At 36.1% G+C, this 25,667-nt stretch overlaps 2 protein-coding genes across 2 annotated transcripts in view; one reads left to right on the top strand and one right to left on the bottom strand.

Annotated features, from left to right (window-relative positions):
• Window positions 1–228: 228 nt before the first annotated feature.
• On the bottom strand, window positions 229–4,226 carry LOC128665038 (uncharacterized). The gene is made up of 2 exons (XM_053719799.1): window positions 3,722–4,226; window positions 229–690 (listed from the first exon to the last, which is right to left on the bottom strand). Exons 1-2 carry the CDS (start codon window positions 4,139–4,141, stop codon window positions 298–300), a joined length of 813 nt encoding a protein of 270 aa, XP_053575774.1. The 5' UTR covers window positions 4,142–4,226; the 3' UTR covers window positions 229–297.
• A 17,723-nt stretch (window positions 4,227–21,949) lies between these two features.
• Window positions 21,950–25,667, top strand: part of PLXNC1 (plexin C1) — a 483,607-nt gene continuing 479,889 nt past the window's right edge. Inside the window, exon 1 of the mRNA XM_053716896.1 lies at window positions 21,950–22,959. Coding sequence (XP_053572871.1) covers window positions 21,997–22,959 — 963 coding nt within the window. The 5' untranslated portion in view covers window positions 21,950–21,996. The remainder of the gene's footprint in view (window positions 22,960–25,667) is intronic.

Here is a 25,667-nt window from a genome sequence, read left to right as displayed (position 1 = left end):
TAAACTAGTTTAAATAATCTGCTGGTGATCGCTCATCACCAATAGCTGGCAGTAGGTGGAGCTAGAGAGCTTTAAAGAAACAGACAGTACAGTAGATTTCAAAGTCCTCTGTTGGCTCAGGACTAGGGACACTGAGAAACAGAAGGAAAAAAAAAGAAATGCAAAATTCCGATTATCCTAGCTTGTGAAGGTATAATCTAGATTTTATTAAAGACACAGAGACGAGTATTTTGCATATCTTTCTTTATACTACTTAATGCAGCCTTTTAAAGTAATGATACAGAAGTGAATAAAACATTAAAACAATACAGATAAAACATGTAGAACATAAGTAGCCAATGAAATGGGTACTTTAGTGAAAACAGAAAAAATGGACCAATAGGATGTATCATAGCTCCCATAAACTGTCCAATACGAGCCCCAACTTCCTCTTTCTTGCTTGAAGCTGAAGATCCAGAGATTACAAATAACAGAAACCAGTTCCAACATGAAAACGAGAACCAACAGAAAAATAGCAATCCAAAAGGACATGAGGAAACTTCTTTTAAATCCAAAACTTTGAGATGAAGCAGAAAACCAGGATTCTTTGAACTTGGAGAAGAACTTCTGAGGATTTGAAGGGATTGATTGTAGAGACGAATGAAGAGGGATGAAACCACTTTTCAATAAGTCTTCATGATTAGTTGGTAACTGAAACCAAACATAATGTTAATAATGATAAAACAACAAATGGGAGGGTACATGTAGAGGTGGGAAAATACTCGTCTCTGTGTCTTTAATAAAATCTAGATTATACCTTCACAAGCTAGGATAATCGGAATTTTATTACAAGCACAGAGACTCCTATTTTGCAAGTTTAAAGTAAATATTAAATAAATAAATTAAATAAATAAATTGTTAGCTGGATGAAGAATGGGTTTGAAATAAAACTGTTTGAAAATAGAGTCCGAGGACCAATCTGCAGAAAATAAAATTTGTTGTAAAGGAGCCGTTTTGAGAAAGGCTTTAGAAGCAGCGGAACCTCTAACAGAGTGAGCAGAAAATATTGAAATATCAATACCCGCTTCTTTCATAACCCATTTCACCCAGCGGGAAATAGAAGTATTAGAGACAGGAGAATGAGGAGGAACAAAGGAAATAAAGAGTTGATTAGAGGATGAAGATCTGAAAGGAAGAGTTCTAGATTCATATTCTTTGAGACATTTAACCACACAAAGGGAAGGTTCAGAAGGTAAAAAAGGATAGAAAATAGAAGAAGAAAAAGTTTTTGTTCTTCTAGATAAGAAAAATGTAACTCCTTCAGGAGAAAAAACTTTAGAATTAAAATCCAAAGCACCAACATCAGAAACCCTACGAAAAGAAATGAGACATAATAAGGTAGCTAATTTAGCAGAAAGTTGTTTAAGGGAAAGAAGGTTATTGGGAGGCCAAGATTTAAAAAGAGAGAAAACATTTTCAACGTCCCAGAAAGAATTGTATTTGGGAGTAGGAGGACGTTTAAGTCTAATGGCTTTTAAAAGTCTACAAATGAGAGGATGTTGACCGATAGGAAAATTATTCAATAAAGTGTGTTTAGCCGAAATAGCAGATCTATATAGATTAATAGATCTGTAGGCTAAGCCCGATTCAAAAAGGGAGGACAAGAAATTGATAATATGATTTAAATCAGTTGAAAGGGGATCCAAGTTCCTAGCCAAGCACCAGCGAGACCATTTTGTCCATGCGTAAAAGTAAGATTTCCGGGTGCCTGGGGCCCAAGATTCTTGTATGAGAGATTTAGCTCCTTCAGAAAGTCCTTCGAGAGGGCAGGAATCCCCGAAATTGACCAAGCAATGAGACGGAGTGATTCTTGAAGAATGAGTTCGTGAAAATCTCCTTCTGGGTTGGACAGTAAGTGAGGAAGATGAGGAAGAAGAATGGGAAGTTTGAATGACATTTCCAGAAGAGAAGGGTACCACGGTTGAGTTGGCCAAAGTGGAGTTATTATCAGGAGAGAAATTTTGTCCCTGCGAACTACTGAAATCGTTCTCGAAATCATCGAGAAGGGTGGGAAGGCATATGCTCCCTGAGGAGGCCAGAGTTGGAGAAAGGCGTCTATTGCAGCTGCTTCTGGATCCGGTCTCCAACTGTAATAAGGAAGAATTTGAAAATTTAGGCGAGAAGCAAAAAGATCTAGATTGAAAGGACCTCTGAGATGAGAGAGAGAAAGAAAAACTTTCCTGTCGAGTTTCCAGTTGCTGAAATCTGTCAGAAAACGGGAACCCCAGTCCGCAGCTGTGTTTGAGAGACCCGGAATATACTCTGCTTTCACAGAAATATTCCTGTCTAAACACAAATGAATGAATTCTTTGGTAATATTGGATAGGTCTCTGGATTTCGTACCTCCTAAACGGTTCAGATAACGAACTGCAGAGATATTGTCCATGCGGAGAAGAATGGTAACTGGAGAAGAGTTTTTTACAAAACTCTTGACAGCGAAAGAACCCGCTAACAATTCTAGACAATTTATATGGAATCTCTTTTCTGAAAGAGACCACTTTCCTCCTGTGATGGAAGGACCGCATCGAGCACCCCAACCGGATCTGCTGGCGTCTGATTCGATGATAAGGTCTGGGGAATTGCCAAAAATAGCTCTCCCATTCCATGCTTCCATGTGAGAGAGCCACCAGGAGAGTTCCTCCTTGGCTTCTGGTGAAAGTTGAATTAAGTGAGAGTAGGAGAAACCTTTTTGTAAATGGCAAATTTTGAGTCGTTGTAATTCTCGATAATGTAGGGGAGCAGGAAATATAGCCTGAATAGAGGATGAAAGTAACCCTACTATCCTGGCTATATTCCTGATGGGAACAAATTGAGCTGAGAGGGTACGAGATATTTCTTTCTTGATATTTTTTATTTTGTCTGGAGGAAGACTGAGAGTAGATTTGGAAGTATCTATGGAGAATCCCAGAAAAATTAGAGATTGTGAAGGAGTTAAAACAGATTTCTGTTTGTTTATAATAAAACCTAGATTCTCCAGAAGATGAGTGGTAAGGGATAAATGATCTAGTACAGAATAGAAATTCTGATTCATGATCAGGATGTCGTCTAAATAAATGATTAAACGGACTCCTCTGAGTCTCAACCAGGCCATAACTGGTTTTAACAATTTTGTAAATATCCAAGGAGCTGAAGAAAGACCAAAAGGAAGGCAAGTAAAACTCCACAATTGGTCTTTCCAGTGGAAAGTTAGGAATTTTCGATGTTCCGGGGCAATAGGAACTGTCAAGTAAGCATCTGTGAGGTCTAATCGGACTAACCAATCGTTCTCTCTGAGACAGTCTCTTAATAGATGAATTCCTTCCATCTTGAAATGATGATAAGAAACAAAGGAGTTTAGTTCTCTTAAGTTTATGACCGGACGAAATTGTCCGTTTTTCTTTTTTACTAGGAAAAGATTGCTGATGAATAAATTTTGAGAAAATTCTGTTTTTTGTATAGCTTGTTTTTGAAACAGACTTAAAACCTCTGATTGAACTAGATTTTGATCTTCTATTGAAAAATGGATGGGACGGGGTCTTAAGATCTGAATAGGAGGGGAGGAAAATTCTATCAGAACACCTTGGACTGATTGAAGAATCCAAGGGTCTGAAGTTATTAAATTCCAATTTTGAACGAAAAGAGAGAGTCTGCCACCAAGATTTTCTGGGAAAGAAGGAAGAGAATAAGGAAAAAGTGGACTTACTTGAAGGGGGACGAGATCTTGCTCTGGAACGCTGACCCCTTTGGAACCATGGTCTGGATCGGGATGGAAAGAACTGTGAGGTGGAAGGATCTTGAAAGGATCGATAAAAGGGCTGTTGAAACTGTTGTTGCTGGAATTGAGGTCTTGTCTGATAGTTTGTGCGGCCAGGAAAGCGACCTCTGCCTTTCCCGGCCCTGTCGGAAAAACTATTAGGATAGAAAATTTTACGAACTGAAGTTCTGACTTTATTAAGATTTGAAAAAGTATTAATATAATTATTGAGGTCTTTAAGAAAAATATCTCCAAACAGAAGACCGTTAACATCAGAGTCAATTTCATTAGTAGCATTGTCACAAATTTTGGGATCAATTTTCCGTAGAATGTTCTTTCTACGTTCAATAATAATTGCTGAATTAGCATTTCCAACGAAAGAGAGGATTCTTTGAACCCATTCCCTAACTAAAAAGGGATCGAGAGGGGAATTTTCTAAAACAGCCTGCTCAGAAATTTCAAAAAGTTTGGAAATAGGGCCAACTGAGTCTAAAAGTTTATCCTGGCATGTTTTCCATGCCCGATCCATGCCCTTCTTGACTTTATAGCCAGGGGAACCAATAAATTTTATAATTTTAGGGTCAATTTCAGGAGTTATACAAGAATTTTTTGGAAGAAGAGGACGAGGGCATTCCGCTCTCATTTTGTTGCGTGAGTCTTTTTTGAGAGGGAATTTTAATTGGAAATCAATAAACGTGGCTACGTCTAAAGAAGGGCACCATTCAGAGGATCTTGGGTGATGAAGATCATCTGCACAAAATCTTGGGTTTCCAAGACAATCAAAAAATGTAGTCTTTTCATTTTTTGAATGTTTAATTTTATTAATAGATTTTTTACATCTTTTTGCCTTAGGGGAGTCAGATTTTGTGGATAAATTATCTGATATATCCTCAGAGTTAGAATCAGAATTTTCTTCTGTAGAAGAAACTGAATCTGAGGATAAAACCGCCATTTTTGATTTTTTCAGAGATAAAGACTCAGAAATTTTTGATCCCATATGTGACCCCTTGGGATTAGGGGAAGGTTTAGCGGATGTTTTCCTTCCTTTGCCGCCAGGAATTGTAGAGTCAGTTAAAGTCTGACGAGACTTAGATAATAGTTTTTTGCTTGCTATAGCAGAAGCAGAAAAAGGTCTTTTTCTTTTAAAAATAGCTTTAGGAAAAGGCTGTTGGGATAAGAGTTTAGTCATATGCGACATCATTTTACCCATAGAATTATCAATCATAGTCTGCACAGATTGTGCAGAAAGAGGTTCATTTGATTGAGTAATTTGTGACATGTTATTAATAAATTATAATTAATTAATTATTTTTTCTATGAAATAAGTGACAATAAAAATTTTTAAAAGAAAGAACTTCAGTCAATAAAATAAAAATTTTTTGGAGCAACCGTTTTAAAATATAAGACCAAAAAATTGCAAACCAAATAAAAGGGCTTAATATCATAAGTAAGCCTGTAACACCATCTAGTGGTAACAAAAAACAGCAGAGTGAAATAAATTGAAATGGATACTAAATATGTGTAGCTGTATCCAAAATGCTAACGACGTGAGGGGAAGCTCAAATAATATGGAGAGAGTGAGTGACGATGTCAGGGGGCGGGAAAAAGAGGCGGGAAGAAACGGAGAGAGAAGCGGTGACGTCACAAGATGGCGGGCGGCCGCTCGAGACGCAGTTAACAGGGGAGAAATTTGAAAGTAAGGTAAGACAGTTAAGCAGTAAGGGAAAAGGGAGAAAAAACCAACGAGTAGTGTGGCGGTAGGAATATAAAGTATGAGAAAAAACGAAAAGATGAAAAAACGGAGAAAAAGTTTTTTATATGAAATTAAATTAAAAGAAAACACAATATTACATAAATGTAAGAGGCAATAAGAAAAGTTAAAACGAACTAAATGGGAAAAAATATAATAATAATATTAAACAGATAAATAAAATGATAAACATATATAGAGTAAATTTAAATATAACTTATCTGCATCAAGCAGCAAAAAGAAAGAGGAAGTTGGGGCTCGTATTGGACAGTTTATGGGAGCTATGATACATCCTATTGGTCCATTTTTTCTGTTTTCACTAAAGTACCCATTTCATTGGCTACTTATGTTCTACATGTTTTATCTGTATTGTTTTAATGTTTTATTCACTTCTGTATCATTACTTTAAAAGGCTGCATTAAGTAGTATAAAGAAAGATATGCAAAATAGGAGTCTCTGTGCTTGTAATAAAATCCACTTTAAAGGGTCAGTAAACCTTAAAATTAATGTTATATAATTCTGCACATAGTGCAGAAGTATATAACATTATATTAGCCAACCATTATTTAACATAATATTGCCTTTTTATTTTTAGCAAAAAACGCTGTTTTACAGACCCGCTCTCTGGGCTCTGCTGAGCGGGTCTGTTTTTTTTCCTCTGTCTGACAGCAGGAGCGAGCTGCACTTAGTCTTATGGCGCGGTCGGGCCGGGCTGTAACTATACAGCTGGCTCGATGCGCTGAGGAAAAAAAACAGACCCGCTCAGCAGAGCCCAGAGAGCGGGTCTGTAAAACAGCATTTTTTGCTAAAAATAAAAAGGTAATATTATGTTAAATAATGGTTGGCTAATATAATGTTATATACTTCTGCACTATGTGCAGAATTATATAACATTAATTTTAAGGTTTACTGTCCCTTTAAGCAGAGCCATAACACCCTTGCATACCTCAAAAAAGAAAAAAGATACAAAAAGAGAACGAAAAAGGTTTAGCACATCCTTTCCTAATGTATTTATAAGTTATAAAATATAATTTTTATTATCCATTAAATTAAAACCAATTATTGCAAGCACAGTATTACAGGGTTAATATTAACTAGGACAACTAATCTATCATAATCTCTTAAAGAGAAAATTCCCCTTTAAACCCAGAGTAAAACTCCTTAAAGAGAACAGAGAGATGCAATGGATACATAGATTGGAAACACTTAGACCTAAGGGCCTTAATAAAGATTACGATCGAACTATATTTTTTTAATGTGGTATGATTTTTTACTATAGACCTTAATATCCAAAATGTATCCTACTATAGAGCAAATATACAATAGTATATACTTTTGATTAGATTGTGTATTGTTTTTAAATGTCTATAAGTATCTTTGACATATCTTGTTAATTGGCAATTAAAGAAGTAAATGTGGAAAGGAATTTACATTGCAAGGCATTAAGATACGTTTGTATAGTCACAATTACCTATAGAATCCAACAGATGGCAGTAGATACTAAGAAGTGGAGTATCTAGTGGCAAAATGCATTTAAAAGCTGTTTGATTGCACAAATTGTTTAGTTAAGGGGGTAACCCCCGAAACATCACTTTTTCGTTTTACCCTGTTTCCAATAAAGTGAACTTTTACTATAGTGCTGTGGACCGACCATTGATTGATTGATTCCTTAAAGGGACGGTATGCACCAATTTTCATATAACTGTATGTAATAGACACTACTATAAACAAGAATATGCACAGATACTGATCTAAAAATCCATTATAAAACCTTTTAAAAATTTACTTAGAAGTTCAAAGTTTAGCACTGTTGATGAGGTTGGGCTGGAACACCCAGAGAAAGGGGCTTGTAAAAAAGGCACATCAGACACTCTTCCCCTCCTCTGTACATGAAAAGACAGATTAAACAAACAGGAACCTCAGGAATCTGTAGACATCAGTATACATCTAAAACATTAGGGCTTGGTTAAGTGTCTGAAAATCGGCACAATGTTGTTAAAAAAATAAGCAAAACTATACATTGTTACAAAAACACTTCTAGATCAGTAATATAAATAGATCATCTGCAAAACATTTATGCAAAGAAAAATCTAGTGTACAATGTACCTTTAAATCATAGAAAGACTGTCATCAGTCTGTTGCAGTAAACACCCCTCTGGCTGATATACGTTGTTCATGTGAGTGCACTTCACCCTGTATGTATTTGATATACTGGAATGTCAGCATCAGCTAGGGAATGTACAATAAACAGACCACAAAAGGTTTACAAATATATAGCAAGCATGTTTTGGCCAGAAAAAACTGCCTTTTCCAATGCCGATGATCTATCAGCATTGTTCTAGTTAATATTAAATCTGTAATACTGTGCCTGCAATTATTGGTTTTAATTCAATGGGTAATTAAAGTGATATTTTATAATTTAAAAAAGCATTAGAAAAGGATGTGCTAAACTTCTTTTCTTTTTCTTTTTGAACTATTTACTATAAGGGGTGACAGCACCAGGTGCAGAAAGAGAATTATTATTAAACCTGTTTTACTACTTAATACAATTACACAATGACAGCGAATACTACTAAAATGACCCTTACATACCTCCCAACAAGCTGTAACAATAGGGGCAGGGATGTGGGTGGTCTGCGGGCAGGGTCAGATGTGTTGTGGGTGGGCTTGGGCAAAGATGGACCATAATATAAGCAGATACAGGGCAGTCCCTGGACATTTGTCCTGGTGGGGGAAACTGCAGAGGTCACAATGGGCAACCTGTGAAAGTCTGCAATATCCAGGAAGGTTGTGATGTTTTGCCCTTATCAGTGGGGTCCGTGTGCCCTTAGCATGCAATATATATCATATTGCTCCTGCTATTGATTCTGTCACACTTTTAAAGGGATATTAAACGGATATGATAACCACGTTTTTTCTTTCATTCAGATAGAGCATAGAATTCTAAGCAACTTTCTAATTTACTCTTATTATCATTTTTTTCTTCGTTCTCTTGGTATTTTTATTTGAAAAACTGGAATGTAAGCTTAGAAGCCAGACCATTTTTGGTTTATCACCTGGGTAGCACTTGCTGATTGGTGACTAAATGAAGCCACCAATCAGCAAGCGCTTCCCAGTGTGCTGCACAAAAAATGGTCCGGCTCCTAAGCTTAAAGGGACACTGAACCCAATTTTTTTCTTTAGTGATTCAGATAGAGCATGCAATTTTAAGCAACTTTCTAATTTAATCCTATTATCAATTTTTCTTCGTTCTCATGCTATATTTATTTGAAAAAGGCATCTAAGCTTTTTTTTTGTTCACAACTCTGGACAGGACTTTTTTTATTGGTGGATGAATTTATCCACTAATCAGCAAGGACAACCCAGGTTGTTCACAAAAAATGGGCCGGCATCTAAACTTACATTCTTGCATTTCAAATAAAGATACCAAGAGAATGAAGAAAATGTAATAATAGGAGTAAATTAGAAAGTTGCTTAAAATTGCATGCTCTATCTGAATCACGAAAGAAAATATTTGGGTACAGTGTCCCTTTAAATGCCTGTTTTTTTTAAAAATAAAGATACCAAGAGAATGAAGAAAAATTCAAAATGGGAGTAAATTAGAAAGTTGCTTAAAATTGCATGCTCTATCTGAATCATGAAATGAAAAATGTGGGTTTCATAGCCTTTAATATTCTCTCTGATGTGCTTATTAGATTGCTTTAGGTAGCCATAATCTAAGCAAGCAGTATGGTGGTAGAACAGGAGTGGTTTGCCGACATGGGCATGCATGCCATGATTTTACTACCCCTGATCTAGAACTTCTGACTATTTTTATTTCTGCTTCCATGGTCTTATCTTTCATGGCTTCTCACTAAATAATATCATGTGCAGATATTGCTCAGATACAGCAGATCAGCAAATACAAAATCACCATATAAGCTGCATAATTAATTAAATTTCAAATAAAATATATCAAGGGATTTAAGGGACATTCTAATGCAAACATGTCATGTTCTAATTCTAGCCTGTAATTTTCACATTACTGATCTGGTTTATTGCACATTCAATCCCCTCAATATAAAGTTACACATATAGGTAAAGCATTGAGCATTGCTGCTCCAGAGCATAACAGGACCTGTGAACCAATCAGAAACAGCAGTTGCACATAGCTGCCAGTCACCTGTATTTTCTTTCACTTACCACTTCTAATAGAATTAACCACTCTTGCTACAAAGGTCCTTTACAGCAAAACTGGCCTATTCCATTAGAGTGGTAAGGAAGCAGGCTGTATTAGAATCCAAGAATGGCTGGGACATTGGCAATTAAAGGGACAGTCAAGTCCAAAATAAACTTTCATGATTTTTTAAAAAAATTTTTTTTATTAAGGTTTAGTACATTGGATAATACATAAGCGGTAAGACATTTGATATACATATCCAAAAAAAATAAAAATAAAAGTCATGACAGTTGCATTAGTAATACAAATCGATTGTGTCTATTACATCACAGAGAAAAGAAGCAAATTAACATGTTTGTTGAATAGACAAAAACTCATACACTTGAGTACCACTATACTGCATTTAATTACACTAGATGATACACTTGATTAATGCTAAACCTTTTATTTTTTTTTATTTTTTTTCACATGAATTAAAATTAATAAAAAAAGAAAGTAAAAGAAAGAAAGAGGAAAGAAAAAAAAGAAAAAAAGAAGAAAAAAAAAAAGGGAGAAAAATTAGTTGATTAATTTTTAAAACAGCCCCGATTTTCCACCAGGTTTTGAGCTTCTTAATTTCAGGAGGTAATAATTTGGGTTCGCAATGAGCCAGGCCAACTGGGAGAAATGGGTAGCAGATATTCGCTTCTAACAATGTATTTGTAACATAGTTTTTGGAATAAAGCCAATCTGTCACAGTTTGTGCGAGAAAAGCCAAGTTATATTGTCTAATGTCTGGCAAAGCTAGGCCCCCATGTTCTTTTGCCAAAGTTAATTTTGTTAAGGAGATTCTCGACTTCTTCCCTTGCCAAAGAATATTTCGAACTGCCCTGTTAAGTAACCGAATATCCTTTCCATACATTATTAATGGGATATTTTGTAAAATGTATAGGAGTTTCGGGAGGAGGATCATTTTGTATAGGGCTATTCTCCCAGATAGTGAGATGGGTAGATTTTGCCAAGTTTTCAATCTCTCACAGATCATTTTGAAAATATTGGTGTTATGTTAAATTTGTAGAGATCAATGAATCTTACTGGTATGGTAATTCCCAGATATTTAAATGATTCGGAGACCACTTTGAACGGACTATCTTTTATTGAATCAATGCTCTTTCTTAGCCAAAATAACTCGGACTTGGAAGTATTAACAATATACCCAGAAAATGAACCAAATTGTTCAATAATGCTAAGCAGTTTGGGTATGTTTGCCTTTGTATTTGAAATATAGAGGAGTATGTTGTCCGCATATAATGCAGCTTTCATTACATGCTCGCCTATTCTGATGCCCTCAACACTCTGTCTAATCTTTATCGCTAAAGATTCTAGGGCAATATCAAAGAGAAGGGGGGACAGGGGGCAACCCTGGCGCGTTCCTTTTTCGATCACGATATAAGAAGATAAAGAATTATTAACTATCAGTCTAGTGTGAGGATGTGTGTATAAGTTCTTTATAAAATTAAGAAAATTATCCTTAAACCCAAACTTGGCCAAAGAAGTGAACAAGTGGCTAAAATAAACTAAATCAAATGCTTTGGCCGCATCAATAGCAACTATTGCAAGATCCTTGATGTCCCCTGTCCCCCCCTCTCGGGTCTGAAAGAATTCTGTCATTAGCAGGACTTCCCGGATTTTAGAGGCGGAATTTTGACGGTAGATGAACCCTGCTTGATCATTATGAATGATGTATGGAAGACCGCCTTGAAGCCTGCTTGCCAAGATTGAAGCAAGAATCTTATAATCCGAGATTAAGAGGGGTATAGGTCGGTAAGAATCCTTATGGTCAGGATCCTTGCCTCCCTTAAGAAGTAGTGTTGTAAAAGAGGCAGAGAAGCCAGCTGGTATGATATTGCCATTGATGAAAAATTCATTGTAGATGTTGCGTAGATAGGGAACTATCTCTTGGGTTAAGATCTTATATACCTCATTGGGAATGCCATCAGGGCCTGCTGCTTTGTTCATAGATGATTCAGAAATCGTTTTACTAATTTCCTCATCAGAGATCGGGCTATTCAAGATAGAGTTTATTTCTGTTGTAATTGTAGGACAGTTTACCTGACTTAAGAATTGCTCAGACTGGTCTTTATCTGCAGTTTTTGCAGAGTAAAGATCCCTATAATACTTTGTAAATGCCTCTAGGATATCTTCTGATTTTACAAATGACTTCCCTGAGTGAAGAATTTTTTCGATCATGGAAGGCTTATTATCTCCTTTAACTAGCTTAGCTAATAGTTTGCCAGATTTATTTCCAAACCGGTAAAGCTTGGCCTGAAACCTCAATTCCCTCTGTGTTCCAATAGTAATGCCACAGCATCTCTTTCACTCTTAGCTTTAATGTATTTAGCCCAATAGAAGGATGTTCTCTGCAATAGGTAATGATTATATGCATTAACCACAGAATTCGTGGCCTGTTTCTCTCTCTTTTTCAATTTCTTAGATATCATGGCGGCATATGCCGTTATTTCCCCTCTAAGGACTGCTTTAGCAGCTCCCCAGAAAATTTCCGAGCGGTCTACAAACTCAGAATTAAATTGGATATATTATTTAAATCTGCCAATTAGATGTTTTTTAAATTTAGAGTCATTAACCAAATAATATGGAAAGATAAACCTTGCAGGAGAGTTTATGAAACGGTTAAATTGTACTTCTAGAAAGATAGGAGAATGAACGGGTGTTATTCCTGCAGCAATTTTCATTGTACATAGTCGATCATCAATTAGAAAAAGATCTATTCTAGATAGAGTCTTGTGGGCCCTAGATAGACAAGTTTAGATTGTAGCATGTCCCAAAATTCATAATCTAAAATGTTAGGTGCATATAGATTACAAAGAGTAAACAATTGATCTTGAATTTTGATTTTCGACATCAAGAATCTCCCCTCTGGATCCTTTTCAGAGTGCATTATTTCAAATTCCAGCCTCTTTCCAATCAGTATAGCTACCCCTCTTTTTCTCCCAAGACTGGGAGAGGCAACAACCTCTTTTACCCAAGAACTTTTCATTTTTTTTATTTCTTCTATATTTAAATGTGTTTCTTGCAAAAATGCAAGGTCCGCCTGCAATTTCCTCAGATGGGAGATAATTGCTTTCCTTTTGATGGGGGTCGAGATACCCCCTATGTTCCATGATACCAATTAAAATTTATCTAGTATCTTAATCATCTATTTACATATACATGAGAACTATGGCAGAATGTGGGGATGGAGGAAGAGGGTAAGGGGAGAGAGAGAAAAAAAAGAAAAAAAGAAAAGAAAGAGAAGAAAAAAAAAAAAAAAAAAGGGAAAAAAAACAAAACAACAATATCTCAATTCGGAGCTCAGCGGGGAATCCTTCCCCACTGAGTTCTTGGCCCAGTGATGATCCTCTTCTGAGGCCTGCTTTATTCTAAAGAAGCCCATACCTTATCTGTTGGAGCCTAAAGGAACCTAGTTACTTTACTGTTTATTTGTTTCCAACTGCCTACGGCCTATTTATACTATAGATTCTATTTCAGAGATAAAATTTTCAGCTTCTCGAGCATTATCGTAAAAATATACTTTGTCTCTAACAGTTATTTTGAGTTTAGAAGGATATAGTAGTGTCGCTTTATAACCTTTTTGTATCAGTTTTGTGCATATTGGTGCTAGTTCTCTTCTTCTTAAAGATGTCTCAGCTGAAAAATCTTGGAATAAGAGAATTTTAGCACCTCCTATGCAGATTGGTTGTTTCTTCTTAAATTGTTGGAGTATGTTAATTTTATCAAGATAATTCAGAAAGCGTACTATTACTGGTCTGGGCCTATTATTTATTTTATTGTCAATCGGGGGTGGGCCTATTCTGTGAGCCCTCTCTATTATTATATGAGTGCTGGGCATTTCTAAGAGTTGGACTAGAGTCTCAGAAATAAACAGGGAGAGATCTTCATATTTTTTACCCTCAGGTAGACCAATAATCCCTATGTTATTTCTGCAAGATCTATTTTCGAGATCCTCCATTTTCATCAATAGTTTTTGAATCTTAGTGTTTGTTTCCTCTAGACTAGAGCTATGTGAGTTAGTGAGGTCCTCAAGATCAGAGATCCTCTGTTCTGCTTCCTGTAATCTATTTGAGAATTGCTTAATTTCCTGAGATAGTTGAGCAATATCCTGTTTTATTTCAGATTTTAAGGTATCAAACTTGGGAGTCAGTGCTTCAGAGATATTGGAAACCAGGGTTTGAATGTTTAAGGTCTCATTGGCAGGGTTAATGATAGGTATGGTAGTGTCTGTTACGTTTTCTGAGACTCCTTTTGATTTTTTGTCTTTGTGTCTATCTGCCATGCTTGAAGAGAGAGTTCTGGGGGAGGTGTTTAAGAATCTCTCCATAAGACAGGTATCAACCATGAAGGGGAAAAAAAAGAAAAAAAAAAAAGGGGGTGAGTGACTTTGGGCGTTAAAAAAACTATGTATTATTGACCGATGAGGACAAGGTGGGAGAGAGTTGAGTTATATTAGTGTCGAGGAGTGAAGTGTAAAAGTGTGAAAATGGTGTCGTGCGGAGAGATAAGTTAATGTGGTAGTGTCAAGGAATAAGATAAGGTAATATGAGAAAAAAAAAAAAGGGGAAAGAAAGAGGTGACTTTGTGTGTGAAAAAAATATGTATTGTTGACCTATGAGGACAAAATGGGAGAGAAGTGGATTATATTAGTGTTGAGGAGTGGGGTGTAATAGTGTAAAAGTGGTGTCGTGTGAAAAGATAAGTTAATGTGGTAGTGTCAAGAAGTGAGATAAAGTAATGTGAAGAAAAAAAAAAGGGGGGGGAGTGTGAAGAAAAAAAGCAATTTGTGAAAATTCAGTGATTGAAAGGTGACCCACTAGGGGAAGTGAGGTAAAATTAATTGGTTGAGGTGATTTATTCAGAACTGTTCAATCAAGCAATGACAGAATTAGATAAAAAAAACCTGGATTTTCCTCTAGTATGCTCAAGGTTCCCTGACTAAGCCAGTTTGTACTGTATCTGGCCTATTGGTTTAGTTAGTAAAAGTTATTTCTATCCCCTTAAGTCTGAGACTCCAGCTAAATCTCACGAAAGCACTAATATCAGAAAAGATAAATACTGTGTGGGTATTGCTAATACTGTATATGTTATAGAAAAAAAACCTTTAAACACTTTTGTAAAAGAGCTGTAGTTAATAGCAAACTTTTACCAGATGCAAGTAGAACAGAACAGCTCTTACAAAGAGTGTAGTATAATATCAGATGTACAGCTTATTAATTCCTCAGGCACCTATGCCCAGAACTAGGCCCAGCAATTTTTGGTGTGAGAGACAGCAGTAGGAAATATCAACTCTTTTTAAGTTGGAAATAATACTTGGCCTAAGGCTTGTCCTTAAACTGAGGCCTAGGCAAGAATGATAATCAGCAAGCGTGGGCTAATACACATGTTATAAAAATTTATATATAAAAAAAAAAGACCTTAAGAAGTAGTCAGTTACCCATTACAGACAGGGCGAAATTATTTTTAAAGTTGATATGCATATTAACAAAGCACACTCTGTAGATTAGCTTCACAAGTGCCCTGGTAGAAAGTTGGACACAGCAATATTTTACATGCAAGAAAGAGCAAATTGGCTTAAAAAAACAGAGTTAATGACTCGGATTAGACTTGAAAAACAAAAAGAAGCGGTGCTACGGGATAAACTTAAAAGTCCAAAATTACTTTATTGGTTTGTACCACAGCATGGAACAAATAAAACAAACACTTGCAAGTGCAAATTAAGAGCTTGACGCGTTTCGGCTTACGCCGTCATCAGAAGACTCGGATTGGCATGCATAAAGTTAAACAGAAAGGGTAGTTAACAACACATAACAGGCAGTACACAACCACCAAAATGGAAGTTCCCTATATCCTATAGTTTGTCTTTTCCCTCCTCTCCCTCCCCTTCTTTTCTTTCCTTACCCCTTTTAAAGAGTTTGGACAAAATTTATGCTCTGTGTGAATTTTTTTTTATTTTTTTCCTTTTTTCCCCCTTCCTTAAAAACCACTGATTTGCAACAGACACTTCTTTGCAAACAGAGACAACCAAATGTAAATTTGCTGTTTTATAATGTGCTCAGTGTGTTAATTCCTCTTATGCCTGTGCCCAAGATTATGTCTAGTAATATTTAATGAGGCAAACAGACAGCAGTGGAGAATGTCGTCTTTACCTTAAACAGAAAAAATACTCAGCCTTAGGTTTGACTTAAGACTATATCCTGTAGAGGCTAATAAACCTGCAAAAAAAGCTGATACTGGTATTCTAAAAAAAGAGGTAGGACCAACCCTAGGCAGTTTTCAGTTTTCCACCGCCTACAAATCTGGGTACACCTTGGATGTATAAATTATCAGAGTACACTCTATGAGTTAATTTTTCTAGTGCTCCTACAGAAAATCAAACATAATAATATTTTATGTGGAAAGCAAAAAACGGTTAGCTTAGCAGTAAATTGAAGCAAGAGTGATATCTTATAATAACATGTATGAATTTAGATGAAGAAACAAAAAAAACAAAAATTATTAGCAACATATAACAGATGGCAAGCAACAAAAAAAAAAGAAAAAAAAAAGCAGGTTTCCCTGGGTCTTGTTTTCTTCAGAAATTGAAGCAAAGCTAAACTGCAAGTATTAAGTTCATTTAGGCCAGTAGCTTGCGGCAAGCCATTTGTTAGAAAAAGAAACAGTAGGGTGTTAGTTTGCTGGAGTAAATAGGAAAAGTGTTCCTCTAATGTCACAGGCCTTTTATTGAAGCGTTGGAGAGGAGACAGGGAGGAAAAACCATACAGACAAAAGCATATGAAGGAGTTAGTGACTCATGCAGCTGACAAAAAGCATACAGTTCACTCTTAGTCCATCTAACTTTCTTATAGTTGAATAGGGGTATGAAAGCACAGGCCCCAAGGAAAGAAAACGTACTTTGTATGCTAATTTGTGCTTCTTTCGCCTTTAAGTTTAAGGGATACTATCCTGTTGGAAGCTTTCAGATTATACCTTCTTTTCCTTTCAGTAAAAGGATATATTTCACAAGTGCAAGAGCTATATCTCAACTCTTTCCAGGTGGCTGAGCAGTATGCACCATTATAGGAAAAAAGTACCTTGTACCATGCAGCTCAGTGCCATGGTAGTAGCAAATTTTACAAAATCAGTGTTCCAGCTGTATTCTTATGTGGATGTTGTAAATGTTTGTTTCCTCAATGGGGTCAAGCTCTTGAATTGCCTCACCGTTCCGGGATGACTAGCCGACACTTGCCTGACAGGAATTGCCGAGTTTCCACGAGCAGCATCGGTGTGTGGAAGATAGCAGCTCAGCAGTTGTTCCCGTGCTGTGTCAGCAGGCAGCGCGGTGCCAGTCAGTCGACGTCACCAGTCAGCACCCCATCCGTCCGCACGCACCACTCCCACTGCAGGATGAAGAGAAGCAGCCGGACTCTGACTCTCCTGTACCCAAGAAAGAGGCTGGTAAGGTTGAGAAGGGTTAAAGCAGTGCAGAGTGTGTAGCTTGGGCCAGTTGTTGGACCAGAATTTTTAGCAGGATGTGAATTCTCGGTCTGTGTCCAAGATTTACGAGTCGGGCGATATCCCATCCACCGCCTCATGCAGCACCGGTGGGAGGGGTGGGGGGAATCAGCCTGTGCTTACTATTTAGTGCCCACAGAGGGATAAAATGAGACAAAAAAGGCCAAGAGAAAGTGCGGTGCTCTGTAATTGCACCGCTATGGAACCAGGATCCAGTTACCCTTGGATAGTTAGCCGCCCAGGACAAGGGTTCGGCGCGAAAATTGCCGCCAGTGGCTAGTGTGGGAGTTTAGAGAGAGCGTTCTCATAGCGTGTCCTGCACCCAGTCTCCTCCCCCGGAACCACCAACTTTCATGATTTTAAACAACTTTCCAATTTACTTTTATCACCAATTTTGCTTTGTTCTCTTGGTATTCTTAGTTAAAAGCTAAACCTAGGTAGGCTCATATGCTAATTTATTAGACCTTGAATACCGCCTCTTATGTGAATGCATTTTGACAGTTTTTCACCACTAGTGGGCGTTAGTTTAATGTGTGTCATATAGATAACATTGAGCTCACGCATGTGAAGTTACCTAGGAGTAAGCACTGATTGGCTAAAATGCAAGTCTGTCAAAAGAGCTAAAATAAGGGGGCAGTCTGCAGAGGATTAGATACAAAGTAATCACAGAGGTAAAAAGTGTATTATTATAACTGTGTTGGTTATGCAAAACTGGGGAATGGATACTAAAGGGATTATCTATCTTTTTAAACAACAAAAATTCTGGTGTTGACTGTTCCTTTAATTAATTAATCAACTTACGTTTCTGAATTAAGTTCAGACTTGAGGAGTTTCTGCTTTTTCTGGTTCTTATCTTTCATATAAATCTATGTATATTTACAGTACAGAAAAACACATTTTTCACATCAAACCAAATATTCTTTGTATAGTTGAACAATAGATATTTATCTTCATGTCTCCTCCCTTTACTTCCCCACTCGTTGAACTGTGGTTGACTGATGCAGAAAAAAAAAGGAAACACACATTTTTTTTTTTTTTAAATGAGACATAATAAGTAAAATAAGCTGTAAATGCTCCAAATTCATATAAAACATGTTTGTCCTGTTAATTAATTTCAACTTGATGGGAAGTTTAAAATACCATGAATCAACTTGCTATTAATAAAGCTAGTTGGAAATACTGCTTGTTTCTGTTATAAAACATCTTGTTTTTATGTTGCCTCTAGATATGTAAAAAAGGGGAACTGCTGTTTCACAACAAAAAGCTCAGCAATTGAGAAATATATATGACGAGTTTAACAAACTCTACTGAAAGATGATCTGTCAGAACACCGGGTCAGAAGCTTTTTATGTTAAGTAATTACGCCTACTCATGATGTCACAGCGAATCGAATATTAAGAAAATCTTGGCAATCCTGCCTTCTGATTATAGCCTCATATAACATATTTCTTGAACTGTGTGTCTACTTCTCCTATGGGTAATATTATCCAGATTCTCTAAAGAATAATTGATGGAATATACATTATGTACTTTTTCTGTATAATTCATATTGCAATATTTTATACATATTTGTTAATCTTTATTTATGTTTACTTAATCTCACACATCATTTTGATTGAATGTATATATAGATTTAGTTTTTCAACACTAGATGGCAGTACCATGTAGAACTACAGGTAGCCCTCAGTTTACGCCGGGGTTAGGTTCCAGATGGAATGGTTGTAAATCGAAACCGTTGTAAATTGAAACCCAATTTATAATGTAAGTCAATGGGAAGTGAGGTAGTTAGGTTCCAGGCCCCTCTCAAAATTGTCATAAGTAACACCCAATACATTATTTTAAAAGCTTTGAAATGAAGACTTTAAATGCTAGACAGCATTATAAACCTAATAAAATAATCACACAACACAGAATATATAATTAAACTAAGTTAAATGAACAAAAACATTTGCTAAACAGCATTATAAACCTAATAAAATAATCACACAACACAGACTTCACTTGCATTTTTCTGCAAACAGTTCTTTCTATGCATTTCAATCTGGACTGAGTTATAGAAAGGAAGATCTTGTTCCTTTAAAATCTGCTCAATAGCTCAGGTCTGGTTAAAATGATAAATGTCAGCTTGCTTGGCTTTGCTGCAACACAAGCGGACAACTCCACCTACTGGCTATTTTAATAAATGCACTGCTTCTCAATGCTTTTCAATAGCAGTCACATGACTGGAAAAAAAGGTTGTTATTCTGAAACGGTGTAAATTGAACCGTTGTAAAACGAGGGCCACCTGTATTGGACTATTTATAATCATATAGAAATATTTGCCTAGATTACGAGTTTTGCGCTATAAAGGGTGTGAAATGAACACAACAAAAGTTGTGTTATTTCACCCCCATAGCGCTGCCATTACAAGTTTCTGAAAAGCCGCCTTGCAAGTGCGATATGGTGGCAATAAGCTCCATACCGCACAAAATCCAAGGGCTGAGAATATGAGCTCATGCACGCTTTCCTCATAGACATCAATGGGGAGAGAGTGTTAGAAAAAAAACTAACACCTGAAGCGCAGAATGGCGATCGCTGTCACGCAACCCCATTGATGTCTATGGGGAAAAAAAAGTTATGTTTAAACCTAACACCCTGACATAAACCCCAAGTCTAAACACCCCTAATCTGCTGCCCCCGACATTTCCGCTACCTACCTAAAGTTATTAACCCCTATTCCCCCACCACTATAATAAAGTTATTAACCCCTATTCCCCCACACCCCAACATTGTGACACTATAATAAAGCTATTAACCCCTATTCTGCCACTCCCCCTCATCGCTGCCACTAAATAAAGTTATTAACCCCTAAACCTCTGGCCTCCCACATCACTGCCACTAAATAAACTTATTAACCCCTAAACTACAAGCCCCCCACATAGCAAAAAAATAAATTAAACTATTAACCCCTAAACCTAACCCCCTAACTTTAAATTAAAATTACAATATCCCTATCTTAAAATAAATAAAAACTTACCTGTGAAATAAAAAAAAAAACCTGTTTAAACTAGCAATAAACCTAACATAACTATTATACTAAAATTAAAATAACTACCAATCAAATAAACTAAATTACACATTAAAAAAAACTAACACTACTAAAAAAATTGAAGTCTAAAATTACAAAAAATAAAAAATAACTAAATTACAAAAAAAACAAACACTAAATTACGAAAAATAACAAATAAAATTATCCAAAATAAAAACAATTACACCTATTGAATATTCAAATAAGCCAATTGGATGAGAGCTACCAAAATTCTATTGGCTGATTTGAATAGCCAATAGAATTTCAGTAGCTCTCATCCTATTGGCTGATTTGAACAGCCAATAGGATTTCAGTAGCTCTCATCCTATTGGCTGATTTGAATTTCAAAAATCAAATCAACCAATAGGAATGCAAGGGACGCCATTTTGAAAAGGCTCCCTTGCATTGAAGATTCAGTGTACGGTGGTGACCGCATGAAGAGGATGCTACACCTCATGAGTGAATCAGGGCTTCCACTTCAATGGTAAAGCACTGATTTAGAGGCTAAAATAATTTAACCCCTTAACAACCAGCGCCATACCCTGTACGACGCTGGTCATTATGCCCTTAAGGACCAGCGACGTACCTTGATTCTGCTGTATTAGAATCCAAGAATGTCTGGGACATTGGCAAAAAAAAGGGACATTCAAGTCCAAAATAAACTTTCATGAATCAGATAGGGCATGTAATTTTAAACAACTTTCCAATTTACTTTTATCACCAATTTTGCTTTGTTCTCTTTGTATTCTTAGTTGAAAGCTAAACCTAGATAGGCTCATATGCTAATTTATTAGACCTTGAAGTCCACCTCTTATGTGAATGCATTTTGACAGTTTTTCCCCACTAGAGGGCGTTAGTTTAATGTGTGTCATATAGATAACATTGAGCTCACGCACGTGAAGTTACCTAGGAGTAAGCACTGATTGGATAAAATGCAAGCCTGTCAAAAGAACTAAATTATTGGGGCTGTCTGCAGAGGATGAGATACAAGGTAATCATAGAGGTAAAAAGTGTATTATTATAACTGTGTTGGTTATGCAGAACTGGGGAATGGATACTAAAGGGATTATCTAACTTTTTAAACAACAACAATTCTGGTGTTGACTGTTCCTTTAATTAATTAATCAACACGTTTCTGAATTAAGTTCAGATTTTAGGAGTTTCTGCTTTTTCTGGTTTTTATCTTCCATAGAAATTTATGTATATTTACAGTACAGAAAAACACAGTTTTCACATCAAACCAAATATTCTTTATATAGTTGAACAATAGATATTTATCTTCATGTCTCCTCCCTTTACTTCCCCACTCGTTGAACTGTGGTTGACTGATGCAGAAAAAAAAAGGAAACACACATTTTTTTTTTTAAATGAGACATAATATGTAAAATAAGCTGTAAATGATCCAAATTCATAAAAAAAATGTTTCTCATGTTAACTAATTTTCAACTTGATGTGAAGTTTAAAATACCATGAATCAACTTGCTATTGATAAAGCTAGTTGGAAATACAGCATGTTTCTGTTATAAAACATCTTGTTTTTATGTTGCCTCTAGATATGTAAAAAAGGGGAACTGCTGTTTCACAACAAAAAGCTCAGCACTTGAGAAATATATATGACAGCGTAGCACAGAACACTTTAACAAACTCTACGGAAAGATAATGCTTCCAACAGTACAGGCTACTCAGTGAGGAAACATCTCAAGATGCCATCTTCTACAATTCTTCTGATAACTTTTCAGCTTTTGTTTGTAGTAATGGACTGTGACACAAGTGGAGAATCTTATACGTTTTTTAATACAGTCAACAATGTTGCTGTTGGAAATGATTACGTCTTTGTAGCTACTGAGAACTGCTTGTACCAGCTCAATCACACCTTGCATGTGCAGGTGGTTGTAAGTCCAAGGGAAGGCAATAAAAATGAGTGCACAAAAAATTTGCAAGGGAGAGTCGTCAGGGATAAAAAAACTGTTTACCACAACAAACTTTTACTGGTGTATAATGGCACATTGCTGAGCTGTTGGAATCAAAATAATGGGATGTGCCTTGAAAGAGATCTTAATAACATAACCAATATCACAGGGAATTCAAGCCATGTAGCACCCTGTGATCCGAAATATCCCATGACAGCATTTTTTATAAATAAAGATACCTTTTCTATAGAGGAAGATACCTTAGCTGTTGCAACATATCCGTGCCCTAGTGGAATTTTTTCATGTAATAAGTCTGACAACTTTCCACCTGAATGTAATGCAGTATCAATAAAAACAAGGCAGGATATAAAATTTGTAAATGCTAATATGTATGCATCATTAAAAGACAAAATTCTTAGTTTCATAGATTCATTTTCATTGGATAAAAAATTATTTTTTATTTACTATCCATATGGTGGTCATGGTGTAAGCATTTTCACAGTGGAAATAATAAAAAAAAAGATGCGCTTTCACAATCAAGTCCAGCTTATATGCCAAGGGAGGGAAAGAAAAGAGGTGATCTTGTCTTCATTCAGGTTTTATACTTCGCAAGGCTATTTATTAGCTGGCATATTTGCATATGATAACCCAGCTACAGCTGCTCGCAAGACAGCACTCTGCGTCTTCAATATCACTGAAATTAGCAAACAAGGAAAAAGCTGCATCACTGATTTCTTCGCCAGTAATGAGACTTGTGTGAGTATTTTTTTTTTCATTTTGCTATTCTTTGCTGTAATATTAAAATGTTTAACACCCAATGTTTTTATTTCATAATTCAGATAGAAAATGCAGTTATAAATAAATTTAAAATTTAAAGGAACATGAAACCCAAAATTTGATTTCATGATTTAGGTAGAACATATAATTTTAAACAACTTTCCAGTTTACTTCTATTATCATTCTCTTGGTATCATTTGTTGAAGGAGTAGCAATGCACTTCTGGTTTCTAACTGACCACATGGGTGAGCCAATGACAATCATTATATATATATATATATATATATATATATATATATATATATATATATATATATATATATATATATATGTATATATATGCAGCCACCAATCAGCAGCTAGAACCTAGGTTCTTTGCTGCTCCTGAGCTTACCTAGATAAACCCTTCAGCAAAGGAGAACAAGAGAAGGAAGCAAATAAAATAAGTAAAATGGAAAGTTAAAATGATATGCTCTGTCTAAATCATGAATGTCTTATGACTTTACTGCCCCTTTCATTTGTTCTCTTGATATGCTTTGTTAATTAGCATGCCTAGGTAGGCACATGGGGCATGCATGTATGGCAGTAGTATGGCAATAATGCTTTTAACAATGTTATATATTGTGCATACATTGCTGCCATATTGTGTTCAAAATTGTTAAAAGCAGATACAAAACTACTGCCATATAGTGCTCTAGTATGCACTTTAAAAAAGATATCCAAGATATCAAAAATAAAGTAAATTAGAAAGCTATTTTTTTAAATTGCATGCTCTGTCTGAAACAAAAAAATAAATAAATTGTGTTCAGTTTATTTATCTTATTACACACATAGCCCAGTGTTAGTTTAATGTGAGATATGGGGCGCGATCCGATATAAATCGCAGTTTGCGGCGCAAGCGAGGGAACCGGCGTCGCCCGCAGTTTCAGCTCGCAACTTGAGCTATCCCATATATGGCGCCGTCAGATGCTAACGTGCCGTAAGTCTGACAAACCAGCGATGTCCAGAAATCTGCGCAAGTACAAATTTCTGGCGTCGCCAGTGACTTGCGGCACGTTAGAAACTGCCGGCGCCTACAAATCCTGACTAAAGTCTAAATCACCGGCACTGTCTAACACGCCTCCCTAACATAGCCCGACACGGCGCCTACAAATCCTGACTAAAGTCTAAATCACCCGCACTGTCTAACACGCCTCCCTAACATAGCCCGACACGTCTAACACGCCTCCCTAACATAGCCCGACACGTCTAACCCTCTATCCGCTATCCCCCCTCACTATCCTAACCATAAAATATGTATTAACCCCTAAACCGCCGCTCGCGGAGCCCGCCGCTACCTAATAAAGTTATTAACCCCTAAACCAGCTATATTAAATCTATAACCCCCTAAAGTGAGCCCCTAACACCGCCGCCATCTACCTTACCTACCCCCTAAAGTGAGCCCCTACCCCGCCGCTATCTATTTTAAAATTATTAACCCCTAATCTAATCCCCCTACCCCGCCGCCATCTATATTAAATTATTCAACCCCTAAAATACTAAACTATCCCTACCACTAAACCTAAGTCTAACCCTACAAATAGCCCTGAAAAGGGCTTTTTGCGTGGCATTGCCCCAAAGTAACAGCTCTTTTGCCAGCCCTTAAAAGGGCTTTTTGCGGGGCATGCCCCAAAGTAACAGCTCTTTTGCCAGCCCTTAAAAGGGCTTTTGGCGGGGCTTTGTCACAAAGTAAACTGCTCTTTTGCCTACAATCTACATCCCCCTACACCGCGGCCACCTATAATAAATGTATTAACCCCTAATCTAATCCCCCTACACCGCCGCCAGCTATATTAACTATATTAACCCTAATTATATTAGGGTTAATATAGTTAATATAGTTATTATATTATATATATTAACTATATTAACCCTAATTATATTAGTGTTCATATAGTTAATATCGTTATTATATTATATATATATTAAGTATAATAACCCTATCTAACTCTAACATCCTAACTAAACTCTTATTAAAATAAATCTAATATTAATATTATTAATTAAAATATTCCTATTTAAATCAAAATACTTACCTATAAAATAAACCCTAAGATAGCTACAGTGTAATTAATAATTACATTATAGCTATGTTAGGGTTTATATTTATTTTACAGGTAAATTGTTAATTATTTTAACTAGGTCTAATAGCTATTAAATAGTTATTACCTATTTAATACCTACCTAGTTAAAATAATTACCCAATTACCTGTAAAATAAATCCTAACCTAAGTTACAAATACACCTACACTATCAATAAATTAAATAAACTACAAATATCTATCTAAAAATACAATTAAACTAAACTAAATTCCAAAAAAAAACAAACACTAAATTACAAAAAATAAAAAAAAGATTACAAGATGTTTAAGCCAATTACACCTATTCTAAGCCCCCTAATAAAATAATAAAGCCCCCCAAAATAAAAAAAATTCCCTGCCCTATTCTAAATTAAAAAAAGTTCAAAGCTCTTTACCTTACCAGCCCTTAAAAGGGCCTTTTGTGAGGCATGCCCCAAAGAATTCAGCTCTTTTGCATTTAAAAACATATACAATACCCCCCCATTACAACCCACCACCCACATAGCCCTATTCTAAACCCACCCAAACCCCCCTTAAAAAAGCCTAACACTACCCCCCTGAAGATCT

Source organism: Bombina bombina, chromosome 6, assembly GCF_027579735.1.
Source record: "Bombina bombina isolate aBomBom1 chromosome 6, aBomBom1.pri, whole genome shotgun sequence".
Taxonomy (NCBI): Eukaryota; Metazoa; Chordata; class Amphibia; order Anura; family Bombinatoridae; genus Bombina; species Bombina bombina.
Note: the sequence above shows the minus strand (reverse complement) of the source record. Positions and strands in the feature narration are given on the sequence as shown.